At 40.4% G+C, this 24,360-nt stretch overlaps 1 protein-coding gene across 7 annotated transcripts in view; it reads left to right on the forward strand.

Annotated features, from left to right (window-relative positions):
* The window catches only part of ABL2 (ABL proto-oncogene 2, non-receptor tyrosine kinase), a gene marked incomplete at its 5' end in the record, with an annotated part of 104,376 nt that extends 87,615 nt beyond the window's left edge, over positions 1–16,761 (forward strand). For 4 of the 7 annotated variants that reach the window (XM_081299948.1, XM_081299950.1, XM_081299951.1 and 1 more), the window contains 8 exons: positions 2,697–2,969; positions 4,037–4,121; positions 5,239–5,416; positions 6,018–6,202; positions 7,463–7,615; positions 8,333–8,422; positions 12,114–12,287; positions 12,822–16,761. In XM_081299948.1, the coding sequence (XP_081156074.1) occupies positions 2,697–2,969; positions 4,037–4,121; positions 5,239–5,416; positions 6,018–6,202; positions 7,463–7,615; positions 8,333–8,422; positions 12,114–12,287; positions 12,822–14,545 (2,862 nt within the window). In that variant the 3' untranslated portion in view covers positions 14,546–16,761. The remainder of the gene's footprint in view (positions 1–2,696; positions 2,970–4,036; positions 4,122–5,238; positions 5,417–6,017; positions 6,203–7,462; positions 7,616–8,332; positions 8,423–12,113; positions 12,288–12,821) is intronic. The other 3 variants (XM_081299952.1, XM_081299953.1, XM_081299954.1) reach the window with 1 other exon arrangement.
* Positions 16,762–24,360: the final 7,599 nt, after the last annotated feature.

Here is a 24,360-nt window from a genome sequence, read left to right on the forward strand (position 1 = left end):
ATTCCTGTTTGCCTGTAATTTCAGATACTTGGGAGACTGAGGTAGACACAAGTTCAAGGCCAGCCTTGTCAACTTAGTGAGACCTTGTCTCAAAATAAAAAATAAGGGGCTGAGGATGTGGCTCAAGCGGTAGCATGCTCGCCTGGCATGCTTGCAGCCCGGGTTCAATTCTCAGCACCACATACAAACAAAGATGTTGTATCTGCCGAAAATTAAAAAATAAATATTAAAAAATTCTTATTCTCTCTCTCTCTTTAAAAAAATTAATAAAAATAAAAAATAAACAAAGGGCTGGGATTGTAGCTCAATCATAGTGTTCCCTGAGAGGGAAAAATGTCCCACATTATAGGGTTGTTGTAAAGATTAAATAAAATAATTTATGTAAAATATAATAGCTGGTACAAAATAAGAAATAAATAAATTACTAGTTCTATTTCTCTTTTTGCCCCACCATACAGATGTAGTATGTTGTATCATGGCCCAAGCAAATAGAATTAGTTGTCTAACAACAGTAGAATGGATTAACAAATTGTGGTGCGTTCATAAAATGAAATGTCTTTTAACAACAAAATGAACATAAAGTTCTATACCCAACACCATGTGGAAATCTATGGCTTACAGCTGCCTGCTTTTATAAGTAAAATTTTATTGAAATGCAGCCACATCCATTTATATATGTATTCATACATGTATTCATCTGTAGTTACTTTCTGTTACTAGGCAGAGCTGAATAGTTGTGTCAAGAGACCCTATGGCCAAAAGCCTAAAATATTTATTTTTTTACCTCTTTACAGAAAAGTTTGCTGGCTCCTGCTACAAAAAGTCTCATACACATGAAGCTGGTTGAAAGGGATTAGTGATTGCCTGGGGGTCGGGATTCGGGGAAAGTGGGAATAATTACTGATAGGCATGGGTTTTCTTTGGCAGGGGGTGATTAAAAATATTCTGGAGTTGTGAAGGTTGGGCAGTTTTAAAATACACTAAAAACTACTGAATTATAAACTTAAAATGGTGAATTTTATGCTATCTTACAACACAAACGTTGAATGAAAGAAAGCAGACACCAGACATACTGTATAGTTCATTTGTATACTGTTCAGTCAAAGCTATCTAAGATGTTTGAAGTCAGCTAGTGGTTACCTTTGCAGGACTAAGTAGGTAGAGGGAGGATTCAGGAGTGCTTATGATGTTAAAATTTTTGGTATGGGTGATATTTTCATGAGTGAGTTTATTTTATAAAAATCACCGATTCTCTATTTTTGATATACTTTTCTGTATGTAATCAAGTAAAAGTTTCTTTTTTAAAAATAAGCTCCCATGGTAGATAAAGCCAAAGACTGCGTTACTTTACATTTCTTATTGCTTATCACAAATAAACAACTGTTTTGGGGCTGGGGATGTGGCTCAAGTGGTAGCGCGCTCGCCTGGCATGTGTGCGACCCGGGTTCGATCCTCAGCACCACATACCAACAAAGATGTTGTGTCCGCCGAGAACTAAAAAATAAATATTAAAAATTCTCTCTCTCTCTCTCTCCTCTCTCACTCTCTCTTAAAAAAAAGGGGGGGGGGCTGGGGATGTAGCTCAAGCAATAGCGCGCTCGCCTGGCATGCGTGCGGCCCGGGTTCGATCCTCAGCACCACATTACAAACAAAGATGTTGTGTCCGCCAATAACTAAAAATAAATAAATATTAAAATTCTCTCTCTCTCTCTCTCTCTCTTTTTAAAAAAAAAAAAACACAACTGTTTTGTTAATAACCCTGAAACCCAAATGTAGCATGTTGGGGCTTTCTTGTGCACTCTCTCTCTCTCTCCCTTTCTCTTTTTTAAAACAGCTTAGGCATTCAAGAAAACACATTGTAGCCTGTATTCCCATTGGCTCAGGAGGTTGGGTGAGGCGGATCACAAGTTCAAGGCCAGCCTCAGAAGTTAGCAGGGTCCTTTACGGGACCTTTAGTAATTATTCCCACTTTCCCCCCATTTAGTGAGACTCTGTCTCAACATAAAAAATAAATGGCTGGGGATGTAGCTCAGTGGGGGCCTCGGGTTCAATCTCCAATACCATACCAAACCAAACCAAACAAAACAAAAAACCCTTACATGTTGTAATTAAAAATGATTAAGATAATTAAATAAGAATCATAATGCCTTCCTCACCCCCCTCCAGTCTAAATCAGTGGTTATCAATTTATGTTCTCTGTAAGATTTGGGGGTAATATTTCATTAACTTTGACAGGAGACCAACCCCTGCTTATCTACTTTAATCAGAACATCTCTCTTTTTACCTACCTTATATATTTGGATTCTATAACATTATTGTTTAGAAACTACTTGAAGACCAGTGAGCTTGATGATCCAGAGAGACATGTTGGAAGTCTCTTTCAACTTTAAAAATAGGGGGTGATTTAAACATTAAACTGAAGTTCTGTTGTTGCCCCTGGCCATCAGCATTTAACGTAGTTTACCTCAATTAAGATGTAAGGGGGGTGCCTGGGATTATGGCTCAGTGGTAGAGTGCTTGCCTACCATGGTGAGGCACTTCACTGGCTTTGATCCTCAGCATCACATAAAAATGAATTTAAATAAAGGTGTTGTGTCCATCTACAACTAATATATATATCTTCCATCTTCATATCTTAAGGCTTTTAAAAAAATCCTAATGTCTTTCAAGTTTGTTTATTTTTTCTTTTTCACCAGGTGTATGTGACTGCTGAGAGCCGCTTTAGCACTTTGGCAGAGCTTGTTCACCATCATTCCACAGTGGCTGATGGGCTGGTGACAACATTACACTACCCAGCACCCAAGTGTAATAAGCCAACAGTCTATGGTGTATCCCCCATCCATGACAAATGGGAAATGGAACGAACAGATATTACCATGAAGCACAAACTTGGGGGCGGTCAGTATGGAGAGGTTTATGTTGGTGTCTGGAAAAAATATAGCCTTACAGTTGCTGTGAAAACACTGAAGGTGGGTTGCTGAGAATTACAGTTTTCAGGCATCTTTTTGCCTGTGTACTGAATCACTTGGAAGTACCAGTGTGCTCTTTTTTAACTTTGGAACACTTTCCACCCACTGGTGCCAAACACATCAGCAAATCGTGATGATTAACCCTAGTGACATTGCTGACAACACAGGGCAGATTATTCACTGCAATGCAGTGAAACCCACATGTGGGAAAGGTTCGTTTCTGGAGAATGTTTATATAGATCTTGGTGGGAATTGAAAAGCAAATTATAAGTTACAAAAACAAAACAAGCTGTTTTGCTTCCTGTCAAAGACCCCTGCTGGACAGAATTCTTCATGCATTGTCTATGAATCATGGGTCTTTCTTATTCTGTTCTATATCTCCCTGCCTCTTGCTCCTCCCATCTCCATGCAATTACATAGTTTTTTCTTGTTCTTAAATTTGCAGAAATCTTTTTCCTGATACTACTCTCTCTTCTTTAAGCATGCCAGGATCAGATTACAGGGTCATCACTCATGTAATTTACTGATCTTATCCCAGAATCTCAGTGACTCTGGGAAATCACTCATACAGGTTACTTTCCAACAATGGGTAGTTGTCAGTTCTGTTTATTAAGCATATTTTGAGTGTGAGACAATATGTGAGGGTTTGCAAATATGCATTGCTCCTTAAGTGTGTGATTTAATTAGAAGATAAACGGGTAAACAGCTAATTGCTCTTACCTTGGCATTTCAATGAAAAGATATCTAAAGAAGTAAAGAATTTCCAATCTAAGTCTCCTGTGTTTTAGTTGATGTAGGATGTGCTATTGAATTTTGCTCACCCTCCTAATTTTTATTCCAGTTTCTAATATTGGATAAATTCAGGAACTTCTGTTGAACATATTAAGTTGTCAGGGAAAAAAAAATTTGGTTGTAATAAAATTTCTTAAAGTGAAATGCTAAAATATTCAAGGGACATTCCCTTTTACTTTTAAAACTAAAGCCAAAGAATTATTAGTTGATTCAAATGATTAAGATAAGGATCTATCTCTTTGGTTTTTTTCTATCTTACCTTCCCTCTTTTCCAGGAAGATACCATGGAGGTTGAAGAATTCCTAAAAGAAGCTGCAGTGATGAAGGAAATCAAGCATCCTAATCTGGTACAACTATTAGGTGAATAAACCCAAACCCCACAAGTTTTCATAAAGATGCTTGCCTCCAGCCCCTGTTGTCTTCTAATCATTCTTTGGAATCATTGTGATAAACACTCCCAATGAGAATCCATTTCAGAAAATGGTTGTCATGGACTGGGGGTATAGCTCAGTAGTAGAATTCTTGCTTGGCATGCATTTGTTCCTAGGTTCAAACTCCAGCACCCCCCCCCCCCCAGCCCAAATGTTATTTTGAACAGTATGGGTTGGGTTGAAAACAAAAAACAAAAAAAAACAGGGCAGGGCTGGGATATAGCTGACAATAGAGTGCTTGCATAGCACATATGAGGTCCTGGATTAAATACCTAGCAGTACCAAAAATAAAAAAAAGACGGTGGCCTAGGTTCATTTCTGTGTAGGAAACTGCCAAGCATAAATGATGGCTGCCCCATTCAAAATTCAGAAGCATTCAAAATGGTACTAAGTCAAAAACTTATCACAATAATTTCACAAAATAAGGAAACTTTTACAGTAAAAAAAGAAACAGATTAGAAAATTGTTACCACACCCATCACTTTACCCAAGCAGGAAATGCTATACTGTGATAGATTGATTTCACCCATTCAGATCACAGAGAAGCTTTTGACTAAACCCTTATTTTCTCTCTATAAAGTTGGGCCAGTTTCTGTGGATGTTCAAATAGAATCAAACTATCTGAAAGAAAATAATTTCTTGTTGGCTCTTCATGAGGAATCTGCTATGTGAAAATTCTTGACTATGGAAACAATTAAAATCTCTTTACAAACTATTAGTACTTCTAGATAAGCATTGTTAGAATGTAGTTGAGTGGGAGAATCAAAGGCATGTCCAGAACTCTAGAAAATGTGGTCATCTTTTCCCATTGCGGAATTAACACAAGCACCTCTTTTACACAAAGGCAGATGAGTTTCCAGAGAATAATATAAATGGAAGCAAAGACTTCCTTATCAACCAATTCCTTAATTTTTGCTATGTTAATTTCACAGAACGTGGTGAAAATTAGCCAAACCAGACAAAGAATTGTTGAAATATTCTTGGCCATAATGACTTGGATTATTGGAATGTATACTAATAAAACAACCTCTGTCTTCATCTATCAGGTGTGTGTACTTTGGAGCCACCATTTTATATTGTGACTGAATACATGCCATATGGAAATCTCCTTGATTATCTCAGAGAATGCAACCGAGAAGAGGTGACTGCAGTTGTACTGCTTTACATGGCCACTCAGATCTCTTCTGCAATGGAGTATTTAGAGAAGAAGAATTTTATCCATAGGTGTGTGAAACCTATTATTTCCTTCTTGTTTGATATGAAGATGAAGAAAAGAAAACCTTCCCAGAAATTTTTAGATAATTAAAGAAAGTAATTATCTCTATCACAGGGCTCATTAAATGTAATTTCTAGCTTGTAAACTTATTGTGCTCTGATTTAAAGTACTAATGAAAGATCTTTGTTATTCTCAACATGTTCATAGTTTTCCCAGCACTGTATCTAAGGTCCTTTTGCTCCATCTAGTGGCTGAATTTTTAAAAAAATAGCATCTGTCTCTGGAAGTATTTTGTTAATTTTTATGTGGTGCTGAGGATAAAGCCTCCTAAGCATCTCTAACTTACTTTTGAAACCTGATCCAATACTTATAAACCCATTTTATACAACCTGCTCTATCCTAGCATCATATAACTGCCTCTTGATGACTGTTCTATAGTGTTACAAATTTAGTGCCTTTTGTCTTTGTTAGTGATTATCATAAAATAACTACCATGATTGTTAGTACTTATCAACTCTTAGAGCACAAAGAAGCAAGAATAGAAGATTTATGACCATTTTTCTCACCATGTGAGTAGGATCACATTAGAATTTATTCTCTTTCCCACAGAGATCTTGCAGCACGCAATTGCCTAGTGGGAGAAAACCATGTGGTAAAAGTGGCTGACTTTGGCTTAAGTAGACTGATGACTGGAGATACCTATACTGCTCATGCTGGAGCCAAATTTCCTATTAAATGGACAGCACCAGAGAGTCTTGCCTACAATACTTTCTCAATTAAATCAGATGTCTGGGGTAAGGTTGGAAGAGAGATTTTCCTGTGTGTCATTTTATTTTCTTTATAAATCCTTTTAATTCTTTTGAGTTTCTCTTTTATATGATGTTTAAAAAGTCAATCAAAAAAGGGCACTGACCCTGGGCCTGGTATCTCATGTCTGTACTCCAGGAGGCAGAGGCATAAAGATCACTTGAGACTAGGAGTTTAAGAACAGCCTGGATAACATAACAGGACCCTATGTCCCCCCCCCAAAAAAAGGTCTAGACCTTCAAAGAAGTCACAGAATAGAACTCATATGCATTGGAGTGCTAATGAACCATTCTTTGTAAAGCTCCCTGCTGTTCACATAGGTTTTATTGCTCATTTCCAGAGCATGTGACACAGAACACTCTTTTCAAGGAAGGCATGAGGAGGTTACATCTAGTATTAGTCCTTCTAATAGATCTTGTTTCTAGTACCCTGAGAGCGGAAGGACTTATTAGATAGAGTCTACCTAGCAGACTGAGCAAGTCTGAAAATGTAGATTGTGGGTAGGCAGAAATTGTTGTAGGATTCTAAGTCACTTCTTTCCAGAAAGCTCCAACTCAAAGATAATCAAATTGTGATATAATCAAGCAAATTCTTTTTTTTCTACTGTTAATTTTACCTGATTTTAAATGAATCTATTTTTCATTACTTTTCTGATTATTAGCCAACTTTAAAAATCATGTAATTCATTAAATAGATCATAGACTGTTCTAAGAATAGTTAGATTATGTCATAGGCTTTATATCATCTTAGTTTGTTATACTTTAGTGTAATAAAGGAAAAACCTAAATAAAAATTGTGAATTTTAGAATTGTCCTGAGATTTGGGGGGGGGGCAGCATTTCTGTGGCAGATACCTTAGACAAATAAATCATGCTATAAAAATTGGCAAAAGAGTATATTAATGTTGCTGTGTGATTATGAACCAAAAAAAATTGAGTAGCGGGGTACTGGGAATTAACACTTTTTTTTTTTCTTTTGGTACTAGCACTTTACCACTGAGCTACATTCCCATCCTTTTTTAATTTTTAATTTTGAGATAGGGAGGCCTTAAGCAACTTAGCAAGACCCGAAGTTGCTGAGACTGACCTTGAACTTGAAGTCATCCTGCCTCAGCCTCCCAAGTCACTGGGATTACAGATGTACATCATCATGCCTGACTGTGAATCAAAAGAGACGTTACCTAGTGATAGAAAATAAACAATAAGACAAAACACTAAGCTTTTTTCCCCCCCCTTATTCCTTATGCAGCTTTTGGGGTACTATTATGGGAAATCGCTACATATGGAATGTCACCATACCCAGGTATTGACCTGTCTCAGGTCTATGATCTACTGGAAAAAGGATATCGAATGGAACAACCTGAGGGATGCCCTCCTAAAGTTTATGAACTTATGAGGGCATGTGAGTATTTGTGCATATTTTAATTTTGAAATGCCAACAAGTTGGGATGGTTAACAAAATTAGAAATATTCCTTTCAGTATTAGATTCAATCTAGCTTCATGGCATTTTAAAAGTTTGTCATTTATCAGCTGGCTGAAACAGGATAGGCTCTACCAATGAGACTTACTGGAATCCTAAGAATAGTTTTCTGCAGCACAAATATTGACCCAATTTCTCAAAAAATTGTATATTTAATAAGATCACAAGAATTGGGTTTGTAGAGGAGTGTTGAGTAGTAGATTAAATTACAGTTGTGTTCAAATACAGGTTTTATATTATTTTCTCATTGAGCATTGGCAAAAGTGAATTTTAAATGTTTCCTTTCTTATACCCTATTAAATTTCTGGATATATTTGGACTTGTTTCTTCATAATGTTTAAAGATAGTTTTTACTTATTTCATTTTTCTGCTGGAAGAAAACTTGCCATTTTCTAAGTGATTTTACACCCCTTCTCATTTTTACAGTAGAGGGAATGGGAACTGAGGGTGGATAGAAGGACCAGCCTTACTAAGTGGATTCTTACACCTCTGGGTCTAGAACTGAGAGGTAGCTACATGTCTGCCATAATGAACATGTTGTAACTAATAAACCCACATCATGATGCATGAGCCTCATTGTCTGCTATGCCATTGGATATGTAATTCTGGCAAGGAACTAATTCTCTTCTGTCACATAGGCTGGAAATGGAGCCCTGCTGACAGGCCCTCTTTTGCTGAAACACATCAAGCTTTTGAAACCATGTTCCATGACTCTAGCATTTCTGAAGGTAAGAATCTGGTGGATTTAGTGTTGGTAGCTAGTTCTGGCCTGTGGGGAGTGGTGGGTCATTACATTCCAAAAGTATTCAGCTCCTCTGGCTGTGGTGACACTTGCTTGCCTATAATCCCTGTGACTTGGGAGAATAAGGCTGGAGGATCCGAACACAAGGCTAGCTTCAGTAAGTTATTGAGATCCTTTCTCAAATTAAAAAATAAAAAGGGTTAAGGGTGTAGCTCAGCAGTAAAACATTCCTGGGTTTTTTCGTACTGGCCCCAGTACTCAAGTAAAACAAAACAAAACAAAACAAAAAAAGGGATCTGCTCTTACACTTGACAGCTCTGTTTCAAGATATTCGGTTAAGGCTGGGATTGTGGCTCAGTGATAGAGCACTCGCCTAGCACATGCGAGGCCTTGGGTTTGATCCTCAGTGCCACATAAAAAAAATAAATAAATAAAATAAAGGTATTATGTTCAACTACAAGTAAAAAATAAATATTTAAAGAAATATGGTGTCTCAAAAATAAAGAAAGTAGTCTCTTCATAAAGAAAATAAGTTTGAAAATTCTTTATGTATCAACATTTACGATAAAGGGAAGAAAAGAAGAAAAAGTAATATGAAAATACCAAATTATTTGAACCACATACCAAGTCATAAAAGCAACATTCAGGGCTGGGGCTGTAGCTCAGTGATGGAGCGCTTGCCTAATATGTGTGAGTCACTGGATTCAATCCTCAGCACCACATAAAAATAAATTAATAAAATAAAGTTATTGTGTCTAATAAAATAAAGCAATATTCTATCATTCATCTTCTAGAAATATATCTTAAGAAAATAAGAGCATAAATTTAGCTACAAGGTATAAAAATTTAAGAACAACCAAACATCTACTGTGCTGTTAATTATTATAGTATTACTGAATACTTTGAATTGTATTCTTAAACCTGTTGGCATGGAAAGAGGTTTAGAAGAGATAAATTAAGCTATCAACAGAGATAAACCACTTCTTATTTAAAAAACAAGGTATGGGCAGGAATGGTGGCACAACACCTGTAATCCCAGCCACTCGGGAAGTTCAGGCAGGAGATTATCGAGTTTGAGGCCAATCTGGGCAATTTAGTGAGGCCCCAAGCAATTTAGTGAGGCCCTGTCTCAAAATAAAAAGTAAAAAGGGCTGGTGATGTGACTTAGTAGTTTAGTGCCCCTGGGTTCAACCCCCCAGTGCCAAAAAAAAAAAAAGTGCTGGATACATATACATATAGGCAGTTTCCTTGGTATATAATGCCTCTAAAATTATGTTCAAAAGTCAAACAATAAACTTATTATAAGGAGAGAAGGCCTATTAGCTAAAAATATACAATTCTTAGTTTCCCTTGACTGTAGACACTGTGATAAAATGCTGGAATTTGGTATGATTTTCAGATTTTTTTCTTTTCCTTCAAAATAGAACAGAGGCAAGCACTTAAGTTCTGTATTAGAAGAAGAAATCAGGCAAGTTGATTTTTGTCTGCTTTCCTTAGTAGTTTAGCACATTAGGTAAGAGAAAGGAAAAAAGAGAAGTTCACTACCAAAGTTTAATGAAAAATGTTTTCATCCTTGCCCTTTGATATTGGGAATTTCTGTTGGTTGAGGAGGGCACAGCTGGTCTTTGGGGCCTAAATGCACATGACAGTCACAGCACTCTCCCTTCCTCTGTATGTGTATTTCCCATGGAGTCAAGAGTATTAGAAGTCAAAGAGTAGGGGCCATTTCTTTGGTACTTTTGTGTTAGCTTCTCTTGACTTCTTAGTTTAATATTTCTGCTTCTCTTGAAAATGTATCCCTTTAGAACACGAATGTTTATCAATTTTCAAAACTAATGCCAATTCAGAATTGTTTAAAAAATTTTTTTACATTATTCAACCCACAATTATTGACCATTTAGTCTGGGGCCAGGTGTTGTACTAAGTCTGGAGATACAGAGATAAGACACAGTTGCTAAAATAGGGTTATAAATCTATTAGTAAGATGTAAGTAAAAGAAACACAACTTAGACTGTAAGCAATAAAAGGAAGATTTTGTGGCTCATAAGCAAACCATTGCAAAGCAGAGCCGATGCCAACCTCAGAGTTCTACAGACTCAAGTAGCTTTATGATGTCTTCCCTCCCCTTTCCCTGTCACTCCCCCTGCCATGGAATTTCTCTTTACTTGTACTTATGCTCTGATCTCATTCTTAGACTCTTCCAAGTGGCACGGGACATAGTTGCCAGCATCTTTGAGGTCCTGTTTTTAGAGCTCATGATCAGGCAGGTTTGTCTGGCTCTGGCTACAGTATATAGTCATGTACCCATTCTTATGAGGAGTTAGTTCAAAAATAATTACCCAAAAAGTTGTAAAATAATTAACAGATGTTCACAGTTTGATTGATCCTACTTGCTTCATTTTTGTTTAGAAATGAATAGCAAAGTATGTGTTTACCTCAGAAAAAGCCACAAAACCCATGGCCAAATTTTAAATTAACCGGCGTAATTACTAATGTTGTAAACACTTTTTCAAGAGGCTAATTTGCTTCATTTGCATGAAATGGAATGTATCTACCCTTTCTTTTTAAAAACCAAAATTTCTGCAGACTTTTGTCCACTTTGTTCAACTTTTGAACAGGCACTTAGTTAATAAAAATTTCCAAATGACCAATAATATAAAATCATCCCTTATCACCAGAAAAGGACAAATTAAACCACAATGATATACTACAACTTGCCTACTAGAATGGGTAATATTAAAATAGCACCAAAAAGCCTGATAACTGTCAATTTTGGTAAACATGCAGAATAACCAAGACATTTATATCCTGCTAGTGGGAATGTAAATTGTTACAGCTATTTGAGGACAGTTTGGCAGAACCCACTAAACCTGAATGTACACGTACCCTGTGAACTGATAACTAGGATTATGTCAGGCAGATATGCATAGAATTATAAACCAAAAGATACATAGCAGGTTGCTCCTAGCAACATATTCATTACTAACTAGAAACCTGGACATAGTCTAAATGTCCATTAAGAGGAAAGCAAATGAAGTTTGACATTCATACATTGGAATATTAGGCAACAATGAAAAAGAATCTCTGGCACATGTAATAACATGTGAATCTACAGGCTTAATGTTGAGCAAAAGAACTGAGGGAAGAGAGTAACACTCTGAATCCATTTGGTTAATTTGGTGTCTTGCTGTGTTGCCCATACTGGTCTTGAATTCCTGAGCTTAAACCATCCTCCAGCTTCAGCTTCCCAAGTAGCTGGAGCTGTAAGCATTCACCACTGCACCCAGGTGAATTTTATACTTTAGCAATCTATTCTTCATTTCTTTCTCAATTGTATGGTTTTTGATTTTTCTTTTCCTTTCTTTCTTATCTTGGTATTAGGAATTGAACCCAGGGGTGCTTGACCTGAGCCACATCCCTAACCCTCCCCCCATTTTTAAATTTCTTTAGTTGTTTTGGTTTTTAATTTGTTATAATCCCAGCCCCTTTTATATTTTGTGTTGAGACAGGGTCTCACTAAGTTTCTTAGGGCCTTGCTAAGTTGCTGAGTCTGGCTTTGAACTCACGATCCTCCTGTCTCAGCTTTCCATTAGTTGTGTGTTTTTTTTTTAAAAGAAAAACTCCCTTTCTCTGTCATAAAATTGTTCTTTTCATCAGGCCTCTTGTCTTCTTCACAGAGGTAGCCGAGGAGCTTGGGAGAGCTGCCTCCTCCTCGTCGGTGGTTCCATACCTGCCCCGATTACCTATACTTCCTTCCAAGATGCGGACCCTGAAAAAACAGGCAGAGAACAAAGAGAATATTGAAGGAGCACAAGATGCCGCAGAAAATCCTGCCTCCAGTTCAGCACCAGGTGAGGCCCGAGGAGGTAGAACCAAAGCTGAAACTGCCTTTTTTTTAAGAAACGTAGATACGATGCTTTTGTGCTCGTTTTATGCCCGTCTTCCCTGAAGACAGTGTGGCCTCTGTGCTACCTCTAGTGCTGGTCCTGCATTGCTATTGCTAGTAGTTCTGATCTGTCTGTCCAACATAAGACTCTGCCACCGGCTTCATTTCCTCAGCCCTGGCTCCTGCATAGTTACCATCTTTACGGTTCTGGTGAAAATGTCTTCATTAAGCCGGATAGGTGATGCCAGATACATTTGTTTTTAGAAACAGAATGAATATACTGAGGTAAGAACCAGCAGGGTGTTTCCCCTCACTTACACCCACACCACATTTGGAACAGTAATCACCATGAAATGATAATATATTTATTAATTTCCTCTAAGTACCCCAACACTTGACACTTTATTGATGCTGATAAAATTTTACAATTCAGTCTTAGTTACTCTGATGGATTCTCTTCTTGTCTTTTACATCATACTGATTGTCCATTTCTCATTAGGGTTCATTAGAAGTGCACAGGCCTCCAGTGGGTCCCCAGCACTGCCTCGAAAACAGAGAGACAAGTCACCCAGCAGCCTCTTGGAAGATGCCAAAGAGACATGCTTCACCAGGGATAGGAAGGGAGGCTTCTTCAGTTCCTTCATGAAAAAGAGAAATGCTCCCACACCCCCTAAACGCAGCAGCTCTTTCCGAGAAATGGAGAATCAGCCCCACAAGAAATATGAACTCACGGGTAACTTCTCACCTGTTGCTTCTCTACAGCATGCTGACGGGTTCTCTTTCACTCCTGCCCAGCAAGAGACGAACCTGGTGCCACCCAAGTGCTATGGGGGGAGCTTTGCACAGAGGAACCTCTGTAATGACGATGGTGGCGGGGGTGGGGGCAGTGGCGCTGCTGGGGGTGGGTGGTCTGGCATCACAGGCTTCTTTACACCTCGCTTAATCAAAAAGACACTGGGCTTACGAGCAGGTAAACCTACAGCCAGTGATGACACTTCCAAGCCTTTTCCAAGGTCCAACTCTACATCTTCCATGTCCTCAGGGCTTCCAGAGCAGGATAGGATGGCAATGACCCTTCCCAGGAACTGCCAGAGGTCCAAACTCCAGCTGGAAAGGACAGTGTCCGCCTCTTCTCAGCCAGAAGAGAATGTGGACAGGGCCAGTGACACGCTTCCAAAAAAATCAGAGGAAGGTGCTGCTCCAGCCAAGGAGAGACCAAAAGCCAAACTGTTGCCCAGAGGAGCCACAGCGCTTCCTCTGAGAGCCCCTTCTGGGGACCCAGCCATGACCGAGAAGGACTCTCCAGGGGTGGGAGTGGCTGGAGTGGCAGCTGCACCCAAGGGCAAGGAAAGGAATGGTGGGGCACGCCTTGGGACAGCTGGAGTCCCGGAGGATGGAGAGCAGCCAGGCTGGTCTTCTCCAGCCAAGGCTTCGGCCATCCTTCCAACCACTCACAACCACAAAGTGCCAGTCCTCATCTCGCCCACTCTCAAACACACTCCAGCGGACGTGCAGCTCATTGGCACAGACTCTCAGGGGAATAAATTCAAGCTCTTATCTGAGCATCAGGTCACATCCTCTGCAGACAAGGATCGCCCCCGACGGGTAAAACCAAAGTGTGCCCCACCTCCACCGCCGGTGGTGAGACTCCTGCAGCATCCGTCTGTGTGCTCAGACCCTGCGGAAGAGCCAGCTGCCCTGACTGCAGGACAGTCCACGTCAGAAACACAGGAAGGAGGGAAAAAGGCAGCTCTAGGGGCAGTGCCCATCAGTGGGAAAGCTGGGAGGCCGGTGATGCCTCCACCCCAAGTGCCTCTGCCCACATCTTCCGTCTCGCCAGCCAAGATGGCCAATGGCACAGCAGGTACTAAGGTAGCTCTAAGAAAAACCAAACAGGTAGCTGAGAAAATCTCAGCAGACAAAATCAGCAAAGAGGCCCTGCTGGAATGTGCTGACCTACTGTCCAGTGCAATCACGGAACCTGTGCCCAATAGCCAGCTGGTCGACACTGGACACCAGCTGCTCGACTACTGCTCAGGCTACGTGGACTGCATCCCCCAGACTCGCAACAAATTCGCCTTTCGAGAGGCTGTGAGCAAACTGGAGCTCAGCCTGCAGGAGCTGCAGGTGTCCTCAGCAGCTGCTGGTGTGCCCGGGGCAAACCCTGTCCTTAATAACTTACTGTCCTGTGTACAGGAAATCAGTGATGTGGTGCAGAGGTAGCCACTGTTAGCCTGGTGGGAAGATGCGTACACATTTCTGGGGGAGAGGGAAAGGGACATGTTTTCCTGTGTTCTTGTTTTCAAAAAATGAAAGACTGATACTTGAGTGTGTTTATGTGAAGTACCTCAGATCCCTGAGTTCTCACGTTTACAGGTTCATCTCAAAAATAAAACACAAACCACGTGAACATAGGAGAGGTGAATTAGGTAGGGGCAAGGCAGTGGTGGACAAGGAAACTGCACCGGAAGTCGGGGAACTTGGGTGTGACAGAAATGCAGTCTGTCCCTACCTGGAACCCTGTGAGGTGCTGGACTGGGCCACTGGTCAGCACTAAGGGTGACTGTGCTCCGGTTCACCTGGCAGCTTTGGTGGGAAAAGAAAAGGAAAGCTGGGCCTGTGCCAAGAGCAGGTTTGCTCCAGGCAGCTGGGAGCCCTGTTAGCTTTGCTTCCACAGGTCATCGCTGCTGCGGTAAGAACTGCGGGTCAGGTCACTAGAACACAGACCGGGGAACGTGGCCACCTGCCTGCCCCTGTCTGCCTGCCTTTGGTGCATTGGTGCAGGGGTAAAGAGTGCTGGGAGGTGTCCTCTGGGAAGTTGAAGCCTCCTCCTGAAATGCTCCTTGATTATGGGTCCCATCTCCAGTCTGATACATTATTCATGGACCAGGACTGGCTGACTGCTTGTTGGTGGCTGTCTGTTTACTGTAGGTGTAGGGGTCTCCTTAGTGGTTCTGCCCTGTCCCTTGCAGGGCAGGCTGTCTTCCTTTATTTCTGGCAGCATTCAGGGCATTCACTCATTGATCTTGAAAGCAGGGGTCACTGCAGGTTCTCACAGGGGAAGCCTTTTCTGACATAGTACCCCTGCATATTGACACACTGGCCGAGGACTGCATATTTCTTTACCAACTAGAATACCAAGGAGGTGGTCCTTTCTTGAAACTGCACAGCCAAGCCTGTGACAGAGGAGAAGCTGGCTTGGTTGTAATGACTGTTTCTCCCTCCCTCATCACCTTCAGCCCAACCGGGTAGACAGTAGGGGAAGGCATCCCCCAGCCCTGCAACCCCCCCACTCCGCTTGAATTACCCCATTATGCTTTTCTCTTCTCACATATCTGCCCCATCCCCCATCATTGTACTTGTGTAGTTCATGTTGGGAATATTCTTTATTTATTTTACTATTTCATCTCTGTTTTAAGAGTGCATAATTGAAGGAGTAGGTCCTTTTCAGGGAGTACCAGTTAGATCCTGGAAACCTAATGACTTACCCTTAAATAGGTCTTGTCCTTGAAAAATAGGCCTTTCTCTTCCCTATTCAATATAATTATGGAAAACTATGGCATAGAGTTGAGTCTAATGGGTTAAATATTATTAATGTTCTTGGTATCAGGTCTAATTCCAGTTACTGCTTCATTCTTTTTAGAAAGCTTTATGAACCCTCCCTCCATTCACACTCCCCAAAGAGAACCCAGTAAAAGTATTTTTATTTTCTTCTCCCAAAGGAATATTAGCATAGGAAGACAGGAATTCAACATTGAGCAGAGAGTTTTCTTCCTGGCCGTCCAATTGATCCCCTGTCAGGCCTCAGCCCTGTCTCTTAATCCATTAAATGATGGTAACAGTGCATGTTCTCAAGGGCGTTTTCAAATAAATGTATAGCTAACACTTTGATAGCCTCCCTGGAAAGCTCTTTAATGCATTGTTATGTTGAATTGTTTTTCTTTCTTTGCAGAGTAGCAGATGCTACTGAATTTAGAACTGCTGAGCTTGTGTTAATTAGGCTAGAATACTGAGGAAGAAACTGTTTTCACCAGAGTTTGGCATTTTTTGACCAAGTTAGTTTTTTATCACTGCTGCTCCAAAGGAGGCTCAGGTTACGAGAAGGATTCGCAGGGAGGAGACAGTACCAGGTATGCTGGCAGGTGTTGAGTGATCCGTGTCAGTATGTGACCAGTAGCTGTAACAAAAGCAACTGGTGGTCCTGTTAATATCTTTGTAGTAATTGGAAGAGAACTTGGATTTAAAACCACCCTTTTTCCTTACTGCTCCCCCTTATCAAATACCATAAACTTGAACTTATTTTAGTAGTTAGTCTTTTAAAGGTGGAGAAGAGAAAGCTGAAATTTAGAATATTGTTATGCTGCTTTTTAAGTTTATCCCTGCCGTTGTGGAATGCAAGTTAAGGGATTATAATTGTTTTCAGGGGAACTTTTTTTTTTTTTTTTTTAAACAAAGGCTCTATTTTTTCTTAAGAGTTCTGAAAATAAGCCTTGCAGAAACACTACTGAGTGTATTTCAGCTCCCTGGTTTTCTCACTGAAAAACGATCTTGAGGGTGGTGGGTGGGGGCTGCATCTTACTCAGGGCAGCACCTATTTCTGTCTTGCTTACAGTGGGTGCTCAATAAATCCATAAATTGAATTGATTCTTCTCAGCACTGTCACAAGTAGCATTAACTATCGCAGCACACCCCATCCACATGATGCTTGGACTGCGTGACGTCAGGGGTGAGGGCTCAGGGCTCAGGTTGAAGAGGCACTGTCAACTTGCTATATAAAAGTACAAGTTATGATTTTCCTTTTTACGCTTGTAAAGGACTAGTTTTAAAGAGAAAAAAAAAGAATCAAAACTTTATGTGAATTAAAAGGTTTGAATCCAAAGCAGAGAAAACTGCTTCTAGAGATTAAAAATGTCGTTAATTTATCTAATCTAAAAGCAGGTAGTAAGGGAAAAGGCCTTGTACATTGTGTTGACGAGTGTCTGAAGTGGCTCTATAGATGCGCATACCTTTGGGTTGCCATGGCGTGTTTTCCTTTCATGTACAGGTAATATGATTTGAGTTTAAATTTTCTACCTTAAAATGCAATGTTTTGTGTTGACTATATCAATTGTGCATTACACAGTTTTCTTCTAAAAGGCTTTGTGTAAAGTTAGCATGTACAGTTTTTCCTACAGACTCCTATCATGACTTTCAGAGATACAGCCTTAAAAATTTTGGCCCTGATGGGGTGCAGTGGTGCACACCTATAATCCGAGCCACTTAAGAGGCTGAGACATGAGGATCATAAATTTGAGGCCAGCCTCAGCAACTTAGTGAGGCCCTCAGCAATTTGCATCATGTCTCAAAAAACAAAAGGGCTGGGGATGTAGCTTAGTGGTAAAGTACCCCTGGATTAAGTACCCAGGGCCAAAAAGATGTTTTATGTGTTCTTACAGTGAACTTGATACCAAGCTGTGAGCTCTGTTATGCAAGAATGTTTTTCTAGATGACATATATACATAGAGGTCATTAAAGCTGACACCCTTTCCCAGATGCATTTTAAGGTTTAAAATAGAAATTTTCTTACAATTCAATTGAGAGTTGGCAGTAAAATAGTTCTTAGTTCATAAAACATGCTGCCTATGCTAAGGCACAGCCCATGTTTATTTAACTAAAGTCATAGATCTTTTGCAGTATAGATAGTGGTTTAGAGTTCGGGCTCAAAACCAGTGAAGAAGACAAGTCATTTAACTTTGCTGAGCCTCAGTTTCCTCGTTGTAAAACAGGGATGATAATAGTAACTACCTCGGGGTTGTTGTAAGGATTAAATGAGGTAATGTTTATAAAATCCTTAGCTCAAGTGCCTAGCACACAATGGCACTCCATAACTGTCAACTAGTATTATTATTAACACCTAATCCAGGAAAGTACAACAGAATCGTTTAGGGTTTTTTTTTTTTTTTAAGAAAAACTGATGAATTATTCCCATTCCAGATCAGAATTCCCAGTGGGGTGAGATCTCAGCCAGTGTGCTTTCAAAGAATCTCACCAGGTATTTGAGATACCCAACACTACCGAAAACTGTCAGTGACCTTTTCTTCATAGATTAGGAGATCAGAGGAGAGGATGGTCAAGTCACTCTAGCATTATCTTAACAGTCAATGACAGGGCCAAGGCTGAATTCAGGGCTTCTGACTGCTGGTTGTGGCTCTTCACCACACCTGCTGCCTTGCGGGACACTGAAGAAAGTGGCTCCGAGAGACAATCAGTGTGCAGGGCGCTGCACGCTCTCTAAAGCACAGGCTTGTGGCACACTCTGACCCTCAGGGGCTTGACTGTTGAGAAATGGCAGCTCTGGCAGAGCAGCGTTCAGGAGAACTCCTCCATGATTTAAAAGATTATTTGGGGTCGTTCTTTTGGACTAATCTCACCAACAACTGTCTGCACTTTGTAGTAAAGGAATATCAACTTAAAAGTTGTTTTTTTTTTTAACTAGTCCTACATTCCTTTTTCTTAAACGACTTTATTGTTCAATATCACTTTAATGACTGAGATAATGTATATGAAAGCACTTTGGAAAAGTATCAAATCTAATATAACTATAAAGTTGTATTATGAATGTCTGTGTAGAAGAGAAAACATTTCACTAGTGCTGATTGGCCTAAATGCTTTTACCTGGGGGGACCTGAAACTGCAGCTATATGAAGAATCACCTGTGTAATTTATACATTTATAAACATGAAACTGCTACAAGAATATGTGCAGGTATAGCACATGGTTTGCTACAGTTGTAGTTCAGAGCTGAATAAATTCAGGAAAACTAGGGACCAACTTTTTGGTTTAATTGTGCTCTTTAAAAAGTAATGAAGTGTACTTGGCTTCAGAATACAGAAGCTCTTTTGGGGACCTTGGCTCAAGAAGGATGAGGCCTCTTACTCTTGAATATTTGTCTACAACCTGCCCAGCCATTGGTATCCTAAATGTGGTGGAGCAGACTCGTTATCTGTTGGTGTTGACAGTGTCTTTTTTAACCTGCGTCCTTTGTGGTTTTGTGGTGGGAGAATGCATGGGGCTGGATGACCTTAGGGCCAGGGCATTGGGTTATTACTTCTAGGATTTCCTACTAGTTGTGACATTGACATTTATCATCTTTGTTTTTATCCCAGGAAGAGTAGATGAACTTAATTTACCTGTTAGATTTTTAAATACTGAAGAGTAAATTGCAGTGGGGCTGCTGTGGGTTACAGCTGTGCTTCATTCTGACCCCTCCCACCCCCCTTTCCATTTTTGCTTGCATTCACCTGTTCCACCTGGACTGGGGTCCATCTTTGTGTCTCAAGCATCTGTTATGACCAGTCCTTCTTAAGTAGGTGGGTCTCTCTGGGTTTAAGTTTCCTTTCAGGGACCGATAGACTCCCCAGGCTGTATTTCTTAGCTTCTATTAAGCCAGTAGCCCAGCTTCTTTGAAAATGCCTGCTTCAGTTTGTGGGCAAGCGAGAGATCTAGGGACCTTCCATGTGACAACCTGGGGAAACTGCTGGCTACAACCTCACCGGAAAGGCCAGGTCTTGGGCTGGTTCTAAAACTTCTGTTCTTAACAGGATATCTACATCTTTTGTATAGAGCTCCAGTTTTCTAACTTCCAGACTTTTCAAAGTCCAATAATTCAAGGCCAGCTTTTTGGGGGTTGGATGCCAGTCAGCAGTGCCTGGAGTAATGGTGACTGTTACTGCCATGTTAAGCACAACCTCACTGCCATCCCTACCCTCCTCTTAGGAAGCATGGGCAAGTTTCAGGGCTAGGGACTGGACCTGAGTGTGGGCAAGATAGTATTTCCTTTGTTTCTGACTCATGATCCTAGATGTATAGGCCAGGAAATTAGGAAGCTCTACCCTTGTAATTGGGGTAAAAGAAGATCCAGTGCTTCTCCTTGAGTAAGGAGGCCTACAGCAGGCATCTGGATTCTAAGCTGACTTGGAGCAGTAGAGGCCACCCATAAAGATTTGTACCTTCAAAGATGGGTTTATGATTTTTGCAGTAGAAAAGGTTTGTCTGCTCGGTTGCCGTCATGATTGAGCTAGGTCTGGGAGAAATGGGCTTCAGTGGAGCTCAAAGCCTCAGGCGGTGAGACACCACCACTGAGGGCTTTCCTCACAGCTAGCCCTGATGGGAAGGAATGCTGCAGGTTTCTCTGTCCCTGAGTGAGCCGAGGGAGGGGAGCTCTTCCTGGACCCTGCCCCCCCTCCAGATGCATGCACTTCTTTCCTCCTATGTACAGCTATGGATTTGAAATTGTTTACCTCTCCTAGGAAAATGTCTTTTCACCTCCCCATTACTAATCAAACTGAACACGGTAGCAAAGCCCTTTCAACTGGGACAGAGTGGACAGATGGCATGTTGAGTGGGTCTTCAAACCTGCAAACCATATAAGGGGACACAGTCTTTAAGTTGAAAGGCTAGGCACAGTCTTGTCCCCAGACTAGACCACGTTTAGGGCAGAATTGTGATACCTGAACTCTGCACTTTCTGGGAGATTCTTTTTTCACCATTGCAAGAGCAAATTTCAAGGTTGTATACAAGTTTCTGCAAGTGACTGAGCTGTGCACACAGAGCTTGAGGTCTCCGAACATACTACTTAACCCTTTAAGGAGCTGGTAAAGGCAAACTGTCACATGCCAACAAACGTTATAAAGGAAATGCAGGAGTTCTTTGGTTGGAACTGGGTTAGATTTGTTTCCGAGCCTCAGAATAGGAGGTTTAAATTATGTTTAGGTACCATAAAATTTAGTTGGAGAAGAGGACTTGTGCTTATTTTTTTTCCACATATGGGTACCTAATTTTCAGTAATTATTATACCACAAAAATAAGTAAGCCAAATAAATTTAATCTTGTTTAGAAATTGAACGCATGATGCTCAGTGCTTTAGGGTCCTTGGTAATGGACTCCAAGTACTGCTCTGTCGTTTGTAAGTCCCACACCATGTATTGTTCGTGGCAAGAATGCAGAGAGAGAGAGAGAGACTCCTGATAGATGAGGGCTCCCTAAACCAGCTTTCTTCATTTAGACAGCCAGTTTTCATTGTGGCCATTTGGACTCCATTATGAGAAGAATTTTCTGAGATCTTGAGAAGTCACCTTGATCAGGCTGACTGTCTTCCAGGGAATTAGTATACAGAAATAGAACAATGAGGCACTTACCTTGTAGTTCCCTAAGGAACTGTGTTTGAAAACCCTCCCCTCTCAGACCTGTGCACACATTTATGTAGTCAGCGCACGCGCACTGTTGTGTGCCCTCCCTGAGAAGCAGGGGTGTAAGTGCAAGGGGAGTGAGTCGCATCTTGCCTTGTGCACAGGGGCAGTGGCGGGGTTGGTGTGTTGGCCACAGGCAGGCTGGCTGAGCCACTGATGTAGACACAGCCCATCTCCCTCACAGACCCTGCACTTTTCCTTCTTTGCTTTCTGATTTTATAAAGACTATCAGTGGAGAAACCCCAGTTTTGTGCTTGCTTGATTAAAAAAAAAGTTTGGACATTTCATGGTTGTTGACAGAACTTTGTCCTGAAACATGCTAATTCAGAAAAAGTGTTCAATGTTTATACCAAAGGTTACGCTCTGCAGGTGTGTGGTGCACAGAGGGTGCTATGTGTTGCTATGGGGACACAGTGCACAGTGAGACAGTATGGGATTTAACTGAAAACACTTCAATCATGGGTCACACTACCAGTGTTGTCAGGTATTTGTTCTTTATTGTTATTGTAATATATTTTCAATTGTTTTTCTAATTTAATTCTCACTCTGTTGTCTGACTGTGAACTGCTAACAGTGTTAAACTTGATGTAAATAAATAATGCCCTTGAAAGGGACTGCTCTCTGCCTGTTGTCTCACAAGGTTTGCAAGTTGTGTTTTGTTTTAAATAAAGTTTGCAATATTTTATTGACAAAGTGAACTTGAGTTTGAAGTGTTTCTCCCATGATTTTAATTGACAGGAAATCTAAGCAGAATTTCTCTTTACATAAAATAAATGTCATTTTTAATGTAAAGAAGCGGATTTTAGCAAGCATCCCTCTAGTGAACTCTGGAGCGAAGGGTAAATCTCATCCTTTGGTGGTTCACATTTTTTACATAAGGCCTGGAGCCAGGCTGGTGTACATAAAGTAGGTAATGTGACTCTCCAACGTGAGATGACTATAAAAGCAAACCTGACTCAAAATCCATCCTGAGTGGAAGAAGAACCGACTCGAGACAAGTCACCGGAGGAGTTCCACTTTATTACAAAAGACTATGGGCTTATAAAGATCTAAGGAGAGGTGGCAGGGCTTAGGAGAATGACGGATCACTCGTTTATTGGTAAGTTCTTCCAGATGTCAGTTCCGAGGCCCACAAAATTAGTTCCTATTGGGGCTAAGGTTTCCCGCTAGCGGGGTTTGAATATTGGCGCCGGTGTGGAAGAGAAAGGAAGAGAAGCTCCTCAGGCGCCATGTTGGGGTTTTTGGGGTGTGGCTGCCATTATACCTTTTCCCAACACTGAGGACAATACCAAGTTCTAAAAATACTCTTGAGCCAAAGTAACATTAATAGGATAAATATAGACACACAGGAGGGAAATTTCTTTTCTTTCTTTCTTTTTTTTTTTTTTTTTTTTACTACTGAGCCCTTTTTATTTTTTCATTTTGGGCAACTTAGTGAGATATTGTCTCTGAATAAAAAAATTTAAAAGGCTGGGGATGCAACTCAGTGGTAGAGCACTTTCCTAGCACATGCGAGGACAATATCTCAATATTACACACACCACTCCTGATTTTTTTATGTTGACTTTGTATCCTGCAACTTTACTAAATTTGTTTAACAGTTGGAGTGTTTTAAATTATTTTTAATTCTTTTTTTAGTGGAGTCTTAGGATTTTCTCTTGTCATCTGCAAACAGTGATAGTTTAATTTCTTCCTTTCTAAGTTGGATGCCGTCTCTTTCTTTCTCATGCCTGATTGCTCTGGCTAGAACTTGCAGTACTATGCTAATAGACATGAAAGAACGTACCCTTGTCTTGTCATGGGCCATACAGGAAACACTTTCAACATATGAGCTGTGGACCTATGATATATGGGCTTCGGTACCTAATTTGTTGGGAGCTTTTATCATGAAGGGATGTTGAATTTGTCAAATGATTTTTTTTCTACATCTCTTGAAGTGATCATATGGTTTTTGTCCTTCATTCTGTTGCTGTGATGAGTCACATTTATTGCTTTGCATATTTTGAACCACCTTGCATACCTGGGCTGAATCTTACCTGGTCATGGCGGGTGATCTCTTTAATGTGCTATTGAATTTGGTTTTGTAGTTTTTTTTTTTTTTTAGGGTTTTTGTATCTATGTTCATCAGGGTTATTGGCTTTTACTTTTCTTTTATTGTTATACCCTTGTCTGTCTTTTTTTTTCCCAAGTCTGGAAGTACACCCTCCTCTTCAGGTTTTTTTTTTTTTTTTTTTTTTTTTTGGAGTAGTTTGACTAAAACTGATGTTCTTTAAAGGGGAGAATTCAGCATGAAGAGCTCAGTTTGATGGGCGACTTTTTATTGTTGATCCAATCTCATTAATCCTTCTAGGCGTACAGATTCTCTGCTTCTTCATGATTCAATTCTTGGTAGGTTGTGTATGTCCAGGAGTGATTCGTCGGTGTTTAATTGTTTATAATGATTTCTTATGATCTTCTGTGTTTCTGTAGCATCTCTAGTAACGTTTCCTTTTTCATTACTGTTTTTATTTGGTTCTTTTTTCTTAATCTGGCTAAGGTTTTTATTATGTTTATCTTTTGTGGGTGGGTGGGGACCAGGGATTGAACTCAGGGGCACTTGACCACTGAGCCACATCCCCAGCCCTATTTTGTACTTTATTTAAAGACAGGGCCTCACTGAGTTGCTTAGCGCCTCACTTTTTTGGCTGAGCCTCTGGGATTACCGGGTTGCGCCACTGCTCCGGCTGAGACTTGTTTTGGGTCTAACTTGTGATCCATCCTGGAAGCCGCTCCAGGTGCAGTTGAGAAGGATGTGTGTACTACAGCTGGCGA

The sequence above is a fragment of the Spermophilus citellus genome, assembly GCF_964194105.1.
Source record: "Spermophilus citellus genome assembly, chromosome: 6".
Taxonomy (NCBI): Eukaryota; Metazoa; Chordata; class Mammalia; order Rodentia; family Sciuridae; genus Spermophilus; species Spermophilus citellus.